We start from the raw sequence: 17,607 nt of genomic DNA, 5'->3' as shown, positions 1-17,607 counted from the left end.
GGCTGGATATATTTACAAGAAAGTACTCATAATATGCAAAATTGTTATCTTTTCATCTTAGAGGAGTTCACAAGGGCTGGAAATTACTTCAGCTAAATGTCCAACAACAAGAAGTAATCAAGTCATTGATATGCAGTACCAGAAGGATAACTGGTTTCACTGAACTCAACACAGTAGAGAGAAGTCTACCCCAACCAACCCTTTGGCTCTGCATTTTATAGGCAAATGGAAAAGCTGTCATTACATGGGAATTAGATTATGGGCCCCAGATTATTCTCTCCTTATGTTTTGGTCATATCATTTGCATGTCCAAAGAAGACTTCCCCCAACTAGTAAATGCTGTATTTCACTCAAAAAAGAAAAAATGTCAAGACAGAAGGCAGACAGTATTTGGAAACAACACAGTAAACAACAGTGATTTGAAGTGCTTCTGCAAGGTAATTTAACTAGCTAAAAATCTCACCTTTGATGGTTGCTGCTGTTCCCAGACGAGATAACCCAGATCCAACCTAGAAACAGGAAATTATGTAAAAAGCTGTACACTTTCAGGAAATAAACAATTTTTATTTCCTATTAGTCCAACACAAGCATTTGCCTATACACCTAGAAGAGGTTTTTAAAGCCACAAAAGCATCCAGCAGCACATTGCTGTAAAATTCTGACTATGTTTCCACTACAAAGAGATGAAAAGTCATATAATTAAGCATCCAACTACATCACAGCACTATTCAACTCAAAAGCCAGTGTTCATGGAGACTTTACTATGCTGATTTTAAAAAGTTTCAAACCTAGGAATTCTCCTGACATAATGTGGCAACAAAGCACAAGTGCAGTGCTACAGTAATAACTGCTGTCCTAAACCTTAACACTTAATGCCACGATTCTGGTTGTCTAAAATGCTTAAAGACAACACAATCTTAGTATAAAACTTATCCATCTTAGTATAAAACTCATCAGTTCGCAATAAACACCAAGCTAAATCCAAAAATTGCTCCCATGTGAAAAGACACATATTTTTCCAGTTAATTTCACATTCAATGGCAAACCAGCAGGCATGGCACCTGCTCATACAAAAAATTTCACCATTTAGGTTTGCAATCTACCTTTCTAAATATATCCTATAATCCATTGGAGATTACTCTGCAGAAATGCTAAAGAGAATTTGGTCTTACCTTCAATAACATTTTCAATACAACCTCTCAACTTCAAAGAGCATACAACAATGCAGGTGTCAGATAATTAAATCACTCAGAAATAAAACAGAGGAAGAGCACTCAAAGGCAAAATCTGAACCTATAATACATAAATATGATGGCCATTTGATTGATGGATGTATACTTACTGGGGTGCTGTTTTCCAAAAATGCCTAGTTAAAATTACTCTGGGGAAAAGAGCAAAATTCTACTCGTTATTTTCTGTAAGCACAGCAATTTCAGGTAACCTGAAGATGCGTGCAGATCCTATTCAGCCATAGCACAGAAGAACAATGGCTTTACGTATAATCTGAAAAAGCAGCTAAGAGCTTGTTTAATACATTTGCTTCACATTGTTACACACACTTTTAGTAACTCATTTTGTCATGTTTCAACAGTTTTCCATTCAATAATATGTCACTGAATACAAATGCATCATCACAGGAAAGCTATTTCATACAGAAAAACTGAACAGAACTCAGATGCTAACTGTTCATGTCCTCTTTTGATGCTCCACATTCAATCACAGAGGACCAGTGTATACTAATTTTCTTAGAAGAAATACATTCTAAACACTATACTTTCTTTCACAGTAGCTTGAACTTCTTCACATGCTTTAATATGAATATTAAAATATTAAAACATGCTTTAAAATATGTTTGGAACATATTTTTTTCCAAGACTAGTCAAATAACTAGTCTGGGCATCATGTTTCTATCTTCCTACATGGACTATCACTTCTTATTCCTTTGCATCAGCAAATGCCTTCTCTCTTGAAGGAAAATCTCTTAAGAGTATCTATGCTGCATAGCTGAGCTTGATTCAGATAAAACACCAGCATTAGCATACCACTGCACTTTGCTATCTACTGCTTGCTCAGAGAGCTAATTAGAAGAACATGATATTGCAATCCCAAGCGAGGACTTCCATGTCATTTGAAGACAGGTTCTGTGTCTTTACCAGGATGCTGCATTGCTCATTATCAACATAACTGTACAGCCTGACCAGTTCATCTACTTGTCCTCATGAAGGGTTGATAAAAACTAGCCACAACCAGCTAAATGTCACAAGCCAAACAGACGGAACAGCACATCCAACACTATGGAATTTGAACATAAACCTGGCAGACATAATACAGAAACAGACTAACTTCCCCAGTGAAATTCAAGGCCACTAGAGCATAATGAAGTTACATTAAAATGTAATAAAGCCACGTTCTTCAGCACTTCCATCTGGCAGGACTCCCTATTTATTGCTTTCTTCACAACCCTGCTGAACAATCAAGGAAGTGAAGATTTTGCAGAGGACATGCAAAAATTAAACAGTTTTAGTCTTTCCATTTTTAGCATGTCTTTCCATGCTTTAGCGAACTAACTTTTTTGAGCCCCAAATCTGACCTAGCAGGAAAAATAACCTGCAGAAAGCCATTCACAATTGCAAGAGATAATCAGCAGTGGAAATATTCTAAGATAACATAAGCTTCCTCAAATACAGCATTTAAATTTACAGATTAAGCTCTAAATGGTAGAAGAAACAAAAGTAAGTGAGGAAGACAAAATTAGAACATCAGCATGAAGATACAGCTTGAGCTACCCAAGGGGACAAGGGAATCCCACTACAGTGGGTTCTTAATACTTAGCTCACCATACTCTGAGCCACTTTGATTTCTTAAATCAGAAGAAAACTAACTAACTGAGGAAAAGGGAATACTTACTGACAGGACAGCAGGTTCCCTTTCAAAATCCAGCCATTCATAATTTAAGTACAAGATGGGTTGAGAGCTACGCTGCTGGGAGAATGCAATGCCTTCCTAATAATGCAGTTACAAAAAGAAAATTGTTTTTAATCTAATATTAATTACCCAAAAAACCCGCAAAAATAACAGGAAGAGGTTATCTATGAACTGCAAAGCCAACAATACTAAAGCAACAACTGTAGTAGCTTTAATTCTTACCTGGTTGTTTGGATCTATCCCAGCATAAGAATTGCGTGAACTACAGCCAACAGGAGGAGTTGCTTCTCGTATGAACTCTGACATCTCAATACCTCCACCAGGGTCACTGAGAGAAACATTAAACAAAAAATCAACACATTATCCTCACCAGTTAAACAAAATTTTGTCTATGTTGAGAGCATATTCAAAACAAATTTTCCCTTCTCAAAAATCAAGGGCTCAAATATATCCCAATATCTTGGATGAACACTGGCTGTTTGACACAGGAAGCTCAGTCTGAGCCAGAGCACTCTATATGCTCTCATAGAAACTGCTGCCCCACATCCACTGTCACCAGCCAACACAAACTGTGAAGACTTAGGCCCTATAAGGCATTCCAAAATGCTGACATTTTAAGTTCTCCCTGTCTTTACGTGCACACGTTATTTTTGGATCAGCTGTTCAACCATAACACCCAGAAATTCACCTCTAGAAGAAAATACTACATAGAACTCAGAGCATGGAAAGGACTCCGGGTCCTTTCCTTAGACTGAATCTGGGAGCAAAAGCAAGGATGGCTAATGAAGAAAGCCACATGTGAAAGCTTTTAAACATGCAGAGATATACAGGGCCATAGTATTTCTCCAGGGATGCAAACCACATCTTTCTACTCAAAAATAACTTCCCTTCAGATACTTTACAGCTCCTACCAAGCAGTATTTTGAGGTACAACACATATATCATTGCATCCTAGTGATCTCACCCTTTCAGGATTAATAACTATTGGTTTGAAAGTATTTCCTAGAGCAACACTATCAAATTGTAATTCGACAGAATTCAGCTTGCCAAAGGCAAATATTTTATGAAAAAAAAAGCAAGTTGGATTCATCCATTAGGACAATGGGGTCTGAAGTCAGTTAAGGACTAAAACACAAGGATCCAACCCAGCACTGATTGTTAATTGCAAAGAGAAAGCAGTTGAGGCACTCTTTTTCCTATCCCATCAAAGTTCTCTTCAAGCATCTTGATCCAGGAGACTCCCAAACAGAATTATCTGCAGGGTAATGTGACACTGATTCTCTCTACTTCTTCCCAGGTATGAACAACAGCTTCTCAACAACCAAATTCCAGCATTTTGCTTAAAGTACTCATGCACAATGCTCGTCCATCAGACCAATACACTAAAGACAAAGGTCCTCTGAAGAAGGGAACACAAATGGACAGAAGCACTGCAAGGCTTACTTAATGGACAACTAACTAGTCTTATAGGAAAGTCTTAGACAATAGGAACAAGACTTAATAGGGTGGCCTGTGCAGGGCCAGGAATTGGAATCGATGATCCTGATGGGGTCTCTTTCATCTCAGCATATTCTGTGATTCCAACAGTTTCTGAAATACATGGACATCAATCAAGGATATTGTAAGCAAACTGTCTGCACACTAAAGGACCTGACACGATTCATCCTGCAGCATGACATGTTAAGCTGTTGTCATCCTGGAGAGGTGTACAGGCACAAGCTCGGGAATCACTCTAAATAATATAAGAAGCACATGATTCTTCCTACATCAGCGATGACAAAAAAAGGACAGTTTGAAGTTAGGAATAATAATATATATTCCTTCAGTAAAAATAAGTTAACTTAAAAGACAACCAGCCATTAGCTAGCAGAAGAACTATGGTCCAACTCAGGCAAATTAAAAAAAGAAGTGAGAAGCCACCATTTTGATACAGCTCAACAATGAGACAGGCATACTCTTGGAGATGGCTGTTTACAGAGCCCTCTCTGACCTAGTATCATCAATTATGCTAAGGCAGGTAAGGAAAATGAATTTTAGAAGAATCAGCACCAGCTTCAGCCAAAGCATTCCTTCTGTAAGCATTTAGAAATACATAAGGACATAACACCAATTTAAAGACTAAACTGAAAAATTCTCACAATGCTTAAGTTCAGCATACATTACAATGTCAACTGAAGATACAATAAAGAATGCCTTTCACAAAAAGATGAAATTCCTTTCCTGTTTGAATAATTCATTGAGAAACACTGCATGTGATTAAAGTACATCTTATGAAGTAGAAAAATAAGTCATTGCAAATAAACTTCCATGCATAGAACCAGGTAGTTAGCCAAAGAAGGCAGCAATTTTGTCTAAAACTGAACCACCAGATATCAGCATAAGCAACAACAAAATCCATCACCACCACTCTACTCACAGCTCCTATATTCTGTAATAGCACACACAAATGAATTAACTAAGGCTAGTAAAAAACATCAACAAATAAAGTCTGCAGGTAGAAGCAGGAAACAGATTTCTAGGATTGACCACTGTATGCCAAAACACCTGGACTTTTGCAACATCCAGAGTTCTTTAGGAGCTACTTGACACTAGTGCTGTGGCCAGGACTTCCTGATATGAAATTCTACCATCTGTTTCTTACAGTTTGCTGTCTTCATTCCTTAGGCAAGTGCTACACATTACAGTTTGCAAACAAAATAACTGCAGTGAAGTTACAACACAAATCAAGAAGACTGAAAAAATTACAGCCAGCAACAGAGACTGCTGTGAAAGAGGCACTCAAAGATGACATAAAGCAAATTAAAACTACTGTTTCTAATTATTAGTAACTCTGAAGGAAAATTACTATCTGCAGGTATATTCCATCAGCATGTCAGAGACTAACCAAATGCATGAAGAGGCCGTAAGTCTACATGAATTCAAGTTTAAAATCTGACTTAGGCTGATTGACTACAGAAATCTGACATCTGACCAGAACTTCAAGGAGTAATCAGAAATAAGTTTCTTTGATTTCTGGACAAAGCAGAGGAAGAGTTTTATTATCTTTAGAAAATCATTGTCTGTCTTTAATGTCCAATAAAAGAGTAGGGTAACTAGTCAGAAGGCTGCTGTCGAAATACATAAGAACCACGGCATGTACTGCAAATGCTAGATCACAACAGATTCAAGTATTAAGAGAAATTTTCTTCCAAGCTTGAGTCACTAATGATAGTCAAAAATAAAAACTAACTCCAAACTCAAGAACATGTCTGCCAGCCACAGAAAACTGCAAGGAGAATAAATAGCAAAGGCAACAGTCTTTGAGAGAGATCACCTTTTTCAAATTTTATTTGCTCACTTTTAAGTAGACTGTAAGTATTTCAAAGATGCAACATTCTCCAGCTACTAGCTTTACCTGGCAGAAGTAGACTTGAAATTTATGTAGCATCATTATTACAGGTTCTGATGGAGATCAGGAACACCAGCATCACCAGATGAACACTTTATGATACTTTGAACTATAACAGCCACTGACAAGAAGCTATAGTCATATATCCAAAAGAAGATTGACTTAAGTGCTTTAAATTATTTATGTGGGTCCACTGATACCCAACAAAGATCATGCTTGCACTGCTTCTATATTTCTATGAGACCAGGAGCCTGTATCCCCCCCAGTTGCTTTCATGAAACCTCACACAAATATTACTATACTAACACCTGAAGTACAAAAACAGCAACACATATTCCTTTCTCTGAATTAAGACTTTCTTTCAAAAACATTAACTAGAGAACTTCAGCTTCAGAAAGAGGAGAGCAAAAAAATAAACAAGACATTTCTAAAGGAATGGTAAGTTGTTCTTTGCTCAAACATGCCAAAGTTTCATGGAAAGAAACCCTCATCCACAAACCACAATTAACTGAAGATAAATGAGCAGTTCAAGCAAGTCCACAAACAACAGCATATAATTTGTTAGATACCTGAAAGTACCACTTAGATGATAAACATCTTCAGAAAAAAAGAAGTTCTTAGAAGCTAAACAGAATCCTGAACACAACCACTGCTTAATCCTGCAAATAAATATAGTAAGATTTGTATCTAAAGTGCTCTCCATGACTGTATATGTGGCAAGGTAAAAACTCAAGGATGGCTCTGCAAACTATACTATATGCATATTTATTCAGTATCACATGCTATAGCCTAAGCTATCAAAACTAATTTTCTGATTATACAAATATTTTAGATAGTATCTCTGCTCAGATCTCCCCTATATCCACCTTGTATTAGGGGAGCAGAGGTTAAAAATCAGAAAATCCTACACACACATTCTCTTGCCAGACCAGTTTGGGTTTTTATTAGTGTTCCAATTTAACTTACTAAGGAGGTTACAGCTCAATATTAAACACTCATTCTACATCCCATCTACTGGTTTGAATGCTACCCCAGAGTTCTTGTAAGCTTCCAGGCAAAGATTAGTGTATACTGTACATCCCACTTACCAAAAAGTAACTCCGTAATTTCTGCATTGACCTTGTTCCCAGTTCTAGTTAAGAGACCTGAAAGTGGGAACAAGGATCATATAAAAGTTAATGAAACTTTAGTTGGCAAGCAGGACACACAGCATTAAACTAACCTCTACTTCTGAGCTCACAATGCTTATAATGTAGTATCTCGTCCCATGTCAACTGCTCCCTAGACAAAACAGAACTGAAACAACCAGAAGTAATTCACAACACTAGCAGAAATTCCCTTACCAACTCTGAGCCCCTGTTTTGGAAGCAAAAGCTACATAGCAAAAACACCAAACAAAAAGGAAAACCCCACCAAAAACAACTCGGACAAAATGCCTAAAGGTCACACCTAAAACATGCACCACGAAGGTTGCATGAGAAAGAACAGACCACTAGTTTACTTCCATTAATTTTATTAAGCAGAATAAGCACTAAGATACAATTAGGGAAGCAGCCTGCCAAAATACCTCAGTACAGTGTTGGTAAGGTATAGGGTGATCTAAACAGAGTCACAATTAATATCAGCAGTTTCACTTGCCAAACACATCATGGAAAACAAGTCAGGTTTATAAAAGATTGATACAAGAAGTTACTGTATATCAGCTTTAGAGGAATCTAAGACATGTTTTTGCCAACAATACCTGAGCTGAGAGAAGACACACAAGAACCTATGACCACGAGGAGCTACCCCATACATAGACGGGAATGTCCTTGTACTTCCAGGCTTATCATTTTAAAGAGCAGCAGTTGAACACTTCCTTTCTTTAAAAGCATCACAATAAACACACTCAAGAGGCTTCTTTCAACCACATTTCCTTAGTAAGACACACAATCTTTCAAGAGTGAGGACAGCATACAAATCATCTCACTTTCAAAACTACTCATGGCTACTAGTACCGGAAACTCAGAGACAAGAGAAAGGCCATTTCTAAAAGCTAACAATTCAAGGTTGATTTATTTCATGCAGTTTAACTTTTAAGATTGTCTCAATTATCTAAGGCAGGCAGAGGCTTTGATATTAGAGCTCATAACATCCATAGTCTGATCAAACTGGTCTAGCTGGCCTTGTTGATGAATCATCTTTTCTTTCTCCAAATAGTCTGGTCAGAGGAGGAAAACCTCTGGCTTTGTTTTACGATGGCTACAAAGGAGATCTCTGGAAAGGAATCACCTCCTATTGACAGTACTTTAGAATCATTATCATCATTGCTGAGCACAACAATTCCAGAATTTCCAAATTCACAGGACAGTATTCTCCTTGAAAAGACTGACTGGAGTCAAGCATTGTTTCCATCTCCTGGTTTTGCAACACTAAAATTGCAACCCAATCAGACACTCCTCCTGGTGAGGAAAGAATTAGCATGTAGTATGTGGTCTTTGACAGCTAGATTTTTAATACTACATCTACCACTGAAATTAGATTACTTGTACTAATTATGTTCATTAAACATTTAGTGACCTAATCTGCTCACATTTCCCAGGCTATTGCTTCCAGCATGTTCAATACTGCTCTTGAACTCCTTTGGGGAAGGAACTAGGAAATTATTGTGAATGCACGATTTCAAACCTAACACATAAATAAGTCTACTTTTCAAGACCAGACATAAAACCATCTTTCAGAACTACAGAGGTCTGTATCTATATTCCCTAGTGTTTAATCTCAATCACAATTCCAGTTACACAGCTGATGAAGACAAGACCTGTTAGTCATTTGAAGCAGTATGGAAAGTTCAGCAGACAACTTACCTGGGCCCATTGCTGTCTTTCCTCTTTGCTGAAACACTGCTTTGTTCTGTTTTTGCACCTCTGTCCATATGCTCACTGGCATTCCTCTCCACAATTTCTCCCTCATCCAGTGCCCTGTGCAAACGGTAATTCACCATCTTCAAAACGATAAAGAGAGCTGCTATCACTGGGCAATAGACAGCTACTATCATCATGGAAGAAGGAAGAGCCTTTCAAAAAAAGAACAAGAAAACGTTAATGAACACAAGGTTGGATATCCATAAGAACATCCCTAGATTTTAACTGTTTATTTCATGGAGAAAATATGGTAATTCTGAAAGTTACACCACCTACCGCCAGTCTTCATGTGAAAAATGTTAAAAGTTTAGCAACACACAAGAAAGAAACCGTTGCACTACCAAAGATACTATATCACCACAGCATTGTACTAAATAAACTTGTTTGACTGAAGCTTGAGAACCAAGCTCAACTCTCACTCGCTCCTTCTATGCTTTTGCAATGCAAGACCCAGGCTAGGAAATTTAGAGCTAGCATGTGTGAGATAAACATTTTTAATTGCTATGAGTAGAAAAAAAAGGGAAGATTTTAAGCACATAAAAAACCAACAAAGCATGAGGTGAGATCTTATTTCAGGGCTAGTACACAGCATCAAGTTCATTTCAGAAAAACTTGATGCCCATTTGACAGCATGGCTGTACAGGAGAAAACCTGCTTAGATACCAAACATTGGTGTTTTGACTTCACTCGTCAGCTTCCAACAGCTACTGCTGCATGACAAGACACTGATCAGTCACAAAAGCCAAACTGTTTCCTACTTGCATACATAAAGAGGTTGCTCACATGTGTGACTCACACACTGCACAGCAGAACCCAACCTGCAAGACCACAGGCAGCAAAGATTTGTGCTAGATCACTGTACGCCCATGGAAAGGTAGCCAACACATGTTCTGAAAAAAAATTTTTCATCTGTATGAAAGGCGGCCAGAAGCCGCATTAAAAAACCCCTCAGTCCTGAATGCAACATTTGAAATTCCACTCTAAGTTAAGAGTGGAATGCATGCAGCTCTTGCAGAGGTAAATAAGGCTTTCATAAATCAATCACTTCAGCAATAGGTATTGACAAAGTCCAGCCTGACAGATACTGAGGAGAAGTGTTTGAAGTACTGGGTAAACTTCAGATTTCACTTCAATGCATTCCTCCTTCTAAAACATGCTTTATTTGTGTTCTTAAATTTTGCCATTTCCTGAGGCAGTGATTAAACAAAATGAGATGTTAAGTCTCAGTATGCATCCAAAAATTGACCATTTCCTTTAAAAAAGCAGCAAAAGTTTAGGTTGTGTATTTCACTGCACCACTATCCTCTACCCTGCTCACAGTGTAGTTTGAGATATACCTCCAAAATATAAAAATACACACAGACATATGACAATCAGAATTAAACATCAGATATCCAGCTTGAACATTAATGTACTAAAAGAGTAGAACAAATGAGCTGTCTTTTTAGACCTCACAGCTGAAGGACAATTCCAGCTCATTTTCGTATCTCCCTAGAGAGACCATGGGAAGAGAAGAGTCATCACTGATAAAAAAGCCCCAGGAACATCTTGCAGAGTCAAAACAATGCTCAGAGTAGAAGACAGCAATGCCTCCCTAACCAGTGCATTGAAACACTTTGAGCCATCTAAAATTGACTAGCTGACAACATAGTGTAACATTATGCAAGGTAACAATCTCCTACCTAAAACTACTGCCCTGAATCCCAGAAGGATTTTAAGTAGCATAACCACAGTAGTCAACCAAACAATTTTAAAGGACTCAGCCTGGTCATATGTGCTGAATAGAGAGGCCTCCTTTTCTCTACTCATTTCCCCTTCTGACTCTTCAAGATGTCCCTGGAACTTTGATAACCATGATGACTCTTTGTAACCTAGCAAGGTATTGCTCCAAAACAAGTCGAGTCTGACAACCATCATTAACACCTGCCTTTTCCTCCAAAACAAGTTAAGTCAACACTGAATACAACATTTGAAGTAGGCCAGGCCAACCAAGCTGAAGTTGGCTAAGTTTCAGTTTGTATGCTGAGCTGAACATCACCATGATGAACAGAGATACACTCACCAAGCACCAGCTAAGGAGGAGAAAGAGGAAACCAAGCTACTTAAAACCAGCATCAATAAGCAAACAGGATCCACAATGATATGGCATCCCTACAACCCCTGAAGCCATGCTAGAATGGTTTCCTCAAGAAATGAGGTGCTTCCACTTCCAAAAACTTCACAGTCTGTTTCCTGCAGGCAAAGGCCAGCCTGTTAACTTTGGGAAAATGCATCAACTTCCTGTACCTGCTAGGCAGCCTGCTACCCCATCACACACAGCTTCAACTTTCCTCTCCTCTATAATACCCAGTGCTCAAGAGGCATTACCAGAAGAGCCAGACTAAGGCTAGATAACAAAAGCTAGAGTTACTCCATAAAAGATGTGCCTCTACTTTTCTGTCTAGAGAGCTCATCAATTTCTCCCCTTTACTCCTTCAGTGAGGTCACAGTATATCCAGCTTATCTTGCAAATTCTACACTTCCAGTTTTTCAAAGGAAAGGTTTAAGAACAAGCACCAAAAAAAGGCAAAACACCTCATGTAACTTACAGCAAACCTAACAGGGAATTCAAACGTTTTCCTCACATCCTGTTTTCACAGGATTGCAGAAAATTTTTTAAAAAGCTAAGGTAACTGATTACCTTTCCTTCTTCTTATTTGTAGTAAGTCCTCATCTCAGAATAGGGTATATATTCTGGGAATAGAAGGCATTTTAGCTAGCTTAGTCTGCCATATGAACACACTTGACATCAAGCATCATGCTGTGGTGCAGCACCGCCACCCATGGAAGCAGCAACTTGTCTGCAGCACAGCCTCAAGGGGAAATTTACTGCAGCCTAAGCTACACCACTTGCAACTGCTGTTTTCTAAGCCAAACTTAGAAGCATTCAACATAAATGTGGGGTCTTCTCTCCACAAAACAAAGCAAGTTAAGGTGAGATTTCCATTTCCAACTGTGCTCAGCATTTTGTCACATGTGAGGAGAGACGTGTTTCTCACCAGCATCCCATGTGATGCCACCTTCAAGACTGGAATACAAATCTAAGTCATAGAAATTTCCCACTAGATTACATCTTAAAATCAAAATAATTTCAAATACTAAAGCATTTTACTTGAGCCCAGCACACTAAAACCCTCAGGCCAGAGTTGTTACTGGACACCAGTTGGTCACAAGGCTCCAGTTGCAACAATATTTCAGAGAACATCCATTTTTACTGCACATTTCTATTCACTTGCATTAGCACCAAAAGAACACATACTCCACAGCAGTCATCAAAACAGAAGCTCTTGCACAATACAAAGAGCTACACAGAACCATATAAAAACTGTGTGCTTTTAATTATGTTCTGTTGAAAACTTCAATTATCTAATGACTGAACAAAGCCAACTATTAGATAAGCTCCTACCCAAAATTATTTCTCTGAGTCTTAAAGGGAAGCTAAGCAGTTCTCTCAAATATGGGGGCAGAGGGAAGGACACTGATTTTCTACCACCTTTCCAACAAGTTACTTTCCAAATTTAGATCTTTCAAGCAAACTTAACAAATGCAAGATATTCATATGGACAAAAGTTAAGATACAGGAAAGCACAGTTAAGGAGGACTATGTCATCTGAAACCTCCTGGCTCTTAAATTAGCTCACTTGTATCACAACACAACTTTTCTCAAACAGTAGGTAAAAAAAGGTTTAAGCACTCCTCGATTCCAATGGTCAAAATAGAAAAGAAACCTCCCACCATCAGTTCCAGCACTAAAATATTCCCATTCAAACTAGAGAAGGTCAATATATCTCACATGAATGTTTCCAGCACATATGTGCCAGGAACCAGAGGAAACTTCATTGACTACAGGCTGTACAACATCCTTACGAAGAAACTAACACTATATGGGTCCTACCTAATCTGATTACCTAGCTTTAGCTAGGCCCCACAGATGTAACAAAAATTCCAGGTTATCTTCAAAAAATAAATGCATTACTATGAGTGTTTTTAACAGTGATTTTGAAGCTAAGTCTTCAAAATCAAACCAGATTACAGATCCCTACATAAAGGTGTTATCACATAAACATTAAGAAGCCAGTCAGCTAGTAAAAAGAGTTAAAACTACAAGTATTTTGAACCCAGTATTTTATAGAAACAGTTTTACTGGAAAAGAGGACAAATCAGGAAACAACAGACATAGTTTAGTCCTTAATACTTTTTTATGGACAGAGTCCTCAAGAACTGCCAATATCCAGAAGTTCAGTCACAAGTTATCTAGTTTTTGACCAAAACCTCAAAGAATACTATTGAAACTTGAGTAGCAAGAGACTGCAAGTGTCTTAGAACAATATGGCATATCAGGAACTGCTTTCATAAATTGAATTTCAATTATTTAACATCTTAGTTTAAGAAACAGGACATATTTCAACAACTTCAGTGGAAAAAACTTCCACGTGAAGCTACATTTATATGACCTACTTCTATAACTATGTACACAAGTCAGGAAATTAAGTGAACTGTTGACTAAACAAGCTCGACTTTGACAGACAAGTTCTATAGGTACATGCGAGCCCATCACCCCAAGCAAGGTACAGTCCTGGCTCCTCTTCAGTCACTGGCAAAATTCCACGAGTGGCAGAGCCAAGACTTCAGCCCCTGATGCACACGTGGTGGGGCTGAAGCAGCATTCCGACCAGGGGAAGTGCTTTGGCAGCCTCCTCTTTCCCCTCCCCCTGCAACGCTGATGCATCACATTGGCCTCTGCATTCAGGGTATTTTTCTCAACTCTACCACTAGATTTTACCAAGTGATTGGACAGCTTCCTCATATAGAAAGCACATTTCTTCTCCCAATTTCAGCTTTGCATTAGAGTAAGCAGGGATCAGCTCTTACAATAGAAAGGCACATCAACAAGCACAGTTGAGTCTGTTACTGAATACAAGTACACAAACAGGATAGACTTAACTAGTCTAGAAAGCAGAATTTTTGTATGTGTACTGCCAAGCCACAAATGCAAGAAACACAGATTGAAGGTGCTTCCCTAAAGCAGGCATATCTTACTCTAGACCTCAGATCCTTCATTATTTACATATTTATTTTGCCCCATTTCCAACAGGCACAGTTTAACTGTATACACAAGAAAAAGTATCCAGGTTGGCAAAATAGGTACATTTAGGTATACACTGTACAGGGTACAACACTCACTTGCACGTGCTAAAGCTCAGAAGGCAGATGAGGGACCAAGGAAAAAAGGTTGGTAATTGAATTCTAATGTTAGTTTAAGTAGGTTTGTACCACACATTAAATCCATCAACCCTAACAGTACAGGCATACACATACAAAGGAACACAGATTTAGGGAATTACTTTCTGACCACAATCATTACCAGATTCCATTCTGAAAATACCAGAGCAACAAAACAAATGCACAGAAAAAAAAAAAAAAAAGACTTGGATGCACTAAACCAAGTCTTAGAGCAGTAAGTGCACCTAAATTCCCATATCCTAGTGCATGTTATTCCTGCTGGAGGTTAAATAACATTTGGAGGGGAAAGTGATTGGCCTACTGTTAAATGCATTGAAAGGCAACTACAAGCAAAATTCTTAGGAGATACTTTTGTATTTTGTCTTTGTTGCTACAAACAACTTGGAAATAACTACAGTTATTGCTGATCCAATGCATAAAAGCAATGCTATGATCTTGTAATTCTTTACATGGGGAAGTTTTATAAGTAATATAAAACCTATCAGCCGTCTTTCTATATACCTTGATTTTTTAAACACACAGGGTTGTCTGCCAGCAACAAGTCACTTGAAGCTAGTTTAGAAACTCCCTCCTACACACCAGTGAGCCAAGCTCAGAATTCAGATTACAATTACCTAAGACTTTTTAAGCAAGTTCTGCTTATTTATGTATGTCCTACAGCAATGCAACACTTACTGCTTTTTATTCTGAAAAAGAGCTTACGAGATGCTAAAGGGCTAAGATGACCAACACAGTTCTGCCTGTTTAGTTTATGTCTAGACAACACTTAAACTGTAGAGGGTGGAAAGAGGGAAAACGGCCAAATATGATTCAATCTCCTTTAACTTGTGACTAATCTCCCTACTTATTCTCAGGGAAGTTGGCACTTGTTGCATCTTTAACTTGTCCAGAGCTATGAAGCAAGAGAATTTCTCTGACCTCAACAAAACCCAAAGCAGCTTGCTGCTATCTTTTCCCTTTATACAGGAAAACTTGTTTAAGCAACACTGAAGTTTACCCCATTCTATGGGTAACTGAAGCCTACCTACTGCTTTAAGAGCAGCAGGAGACTCAAATGCTGGCCCAGATTTCACATTTGTCAATTTATTAAAAAAACTGTAAAGCTATATTTGAAACCAAAAGGTGTCTCCTCTTCCCATATTGTGCAGAACTTTCAATAGATACAGATGCATAGTTCTCATACAAAGTATCTGCTTAGTTAAAAGTTTTATCTAGCTGTTCTCATGCAACTTCAATTTTAAATGCAATTTGTCTCAGCCTTTAGTTTCCCTGCCAGCAGCCCAGAAGTTTTCAAACAAAAAGCGTTAGAGCTGCTTTTTCAAGACACTGTAATATGAATTAAAAACCATAAAGTTGTAACCTCCTTTTCCACACTAGCTATTTCTTAGTATGAAGTGTCTCATACTGCAACCTTACAAATTGCTTTTATACAAAGCAAATGCCTGACCTCAGAGCTCTCAATTTCTGCAACTTCACTTGCATATGATTTTATCTCCAACATTTCATTCACTAACTACATTTTCACAAGGCAGCATCTACTTTAGGTTGTCACAGCATCTGGCAATCTTGCAAATGATGTTCTACCTCATATGCACAAAACTGGTCAACACACGCATATGATCACACTGTTCTATTGAAAAACCCAAAGTAAACTATTAGCATTTCATGAGTTAAACACAGCTTACACAGGGAAAAAACTACTGGCCAACAGGAAACCGCCCCCTTTTCTTGTATCTGATCACACCTCTCCTCTATGTGCTCCCAAGTCCAAATGTCAGGAAAGTTTCTAGGTTTAAAGGTTAGTATTTTAACAGCTTTGACTGAAGTGTCAGTTACAAAGATAAATAGGACAGGAATTCTCACAAACCAAGCACAGTGAAATCTGGACACAAACAAAAAAGCCAGACGAACTTCTTGTCGATAGCACACAACCCAGATACATTGCCAGCCAACACACCGCATTACAGCCAAATAAAACTTTTATGTTATGGAACCACATGCCCCCACCAGACTCAAAAGTCAGAAACTGACACTGCTGCCAGCCAGAAACACTGGCTAAATCTGACAGCTCCTGTAGAAGCTGCTTTTTACTGACCTACCAGGAGATCGGCAGCGGAAGCTGCCAGACGTATTTCCAATTTTGAACGAAAGTAAACAGAAGGACGAAGGCAAAGTGCCAGCGCCTCTAGCCCCGCCGCGCCCACCCCCAGGTTCCCAGGAAGGGGCCGACGCTCCCGAGCCGCCGCAGCCCCGACGGCGGGGCCGGGCCCGCTCCCAGCGCAGGGCCCGGGGCCGCTCCCGGGGCCGCGCCGCGGGCAGGGGGCGCGCGCGCGGCGGCCCCTCCCGGCCCTCCCCCCCACTCCGGGCCCCGCCAGGGCCGGCCGAGCCGCGGCACAGGCCGGGGCTGCGCTCACCATGTACAGGGTGAAGGGGAAGCCGAGCAGGAAGAGCCACAGGTAGAGGTGCAGCGCGTTGACCCCCGCGCCCTGGTGCGGGTCCTGGTACCAGCCGCCGCTCAGCGCCGCCCACACGCCCTGGCGCAGGATCTGCAGCACCTGGGAGCCCATGGCGGCCCCGCTCCGCCGCGCCGGCCCCGCTCTATCCGCCCTGCGAGCCCGGGCAGAGCCGCGCACCGCCCGCGCTCCGCGACAGCCGCAACCGCCGCCGCCGCCGCCCCAGCAACGCCGCCGCCATCTTATGTCCGGGCCCGGGCCGCCCGCCCGCCCCCGCGCCGCCGACGGACCGGCGGCCCTTGCGGCAGGGGACGCGCGCCGCCGCCGCCGCCGGGGGGCAGCGCTGCGCCTGCGCGCGGCCTGCCCGCAGCCCCGCCCCCGCTGCCCGGCACGGCCCACGCAGCGCCCCCTGGCGGCCCGGCTCGGCCCCGCGCGTAGGCCCCGCCCCCGGGGACCCTCGGGGCTCCCGCCTTGGGCGAGTGCTGTGGGACGTGGGGACACGACCCTCGGAAAAGGCTCCTGCAGTTGGGTTAGAAAACACTCCGATATCATCGAGTCCAAGCTATGACCAAACACTACCGTATCAACCACACCGTGGCACTATCACATCCCATCCTTCCTTGAAGGCCTCCAGGCGTGGTGACTCTTACCACCA

The 17,607-nt window shown here is 40.4% G+C and overlaps 1 protein-coding gene across 8 annotated transcripts in view; it reads right to left on the bottom strand.

Annotated features, from left to right (window-relative positions):
- The window catches only part of PCNX1 (pecanex 1), an 86,597-nt gene extending 69,467 nt beyond the window's left edge, over positions 1 to 17,130 (bottom strand). For 7 of the 8 annotated variants that reach the window (XM_058027410.1, XM_058027413.1, XM_058027414.1 and 4 more), the window contains exons 1-4: positions 16,914 to 17,130; positions 9,160 to 9,368; positions 3,148 to 3,253; positions 464 to 509 (exon numbers count right to left, since the gene is read on the bottom strand). In XM_058027410.1, the coding sequence (XP_057883393.1) occupies positions 464 to 509; positions 3,148 to 3,253; positions 9,160 to 9,368; positions 16,914 to 17,066 (514 nt within the window). In that variant the 5' untranslated portion in view covers positions 17,067 to 17,130. Of the gene's footprint in view, positions 1 to 463; positions 510 to 3,147; positions 3,254 to 7,401; positions 7,462 to 9,159; positions 9,369 to 16,913 lie in introns of those variants that run through there. The other variant, XM_058027418.1, reaches the window with a different exon arrangement.
- Between the last annotated feature and the right edge of the window lie 477 nt (positions 17,131 to 17,607).

Source organism: Melospiza georgiana, chromosome 6 (assembly GCF_028018845.1).
Source record: "Melospiza georgiana isolate bMelGeo1 chromosome 6, bMelGeo1.pri, whole genome shotgun sequence".
Classification (NCBI taxonomy): domain Eukaryota; kingdom Metazoa; phylum Chordata; class Aves; order Passeriformes; family Passerellidae; genus Melospiza; species Melospiza georgiana.
This window is presented reverse-complemented; position numbering and strand designations above follow the sequence as displayed.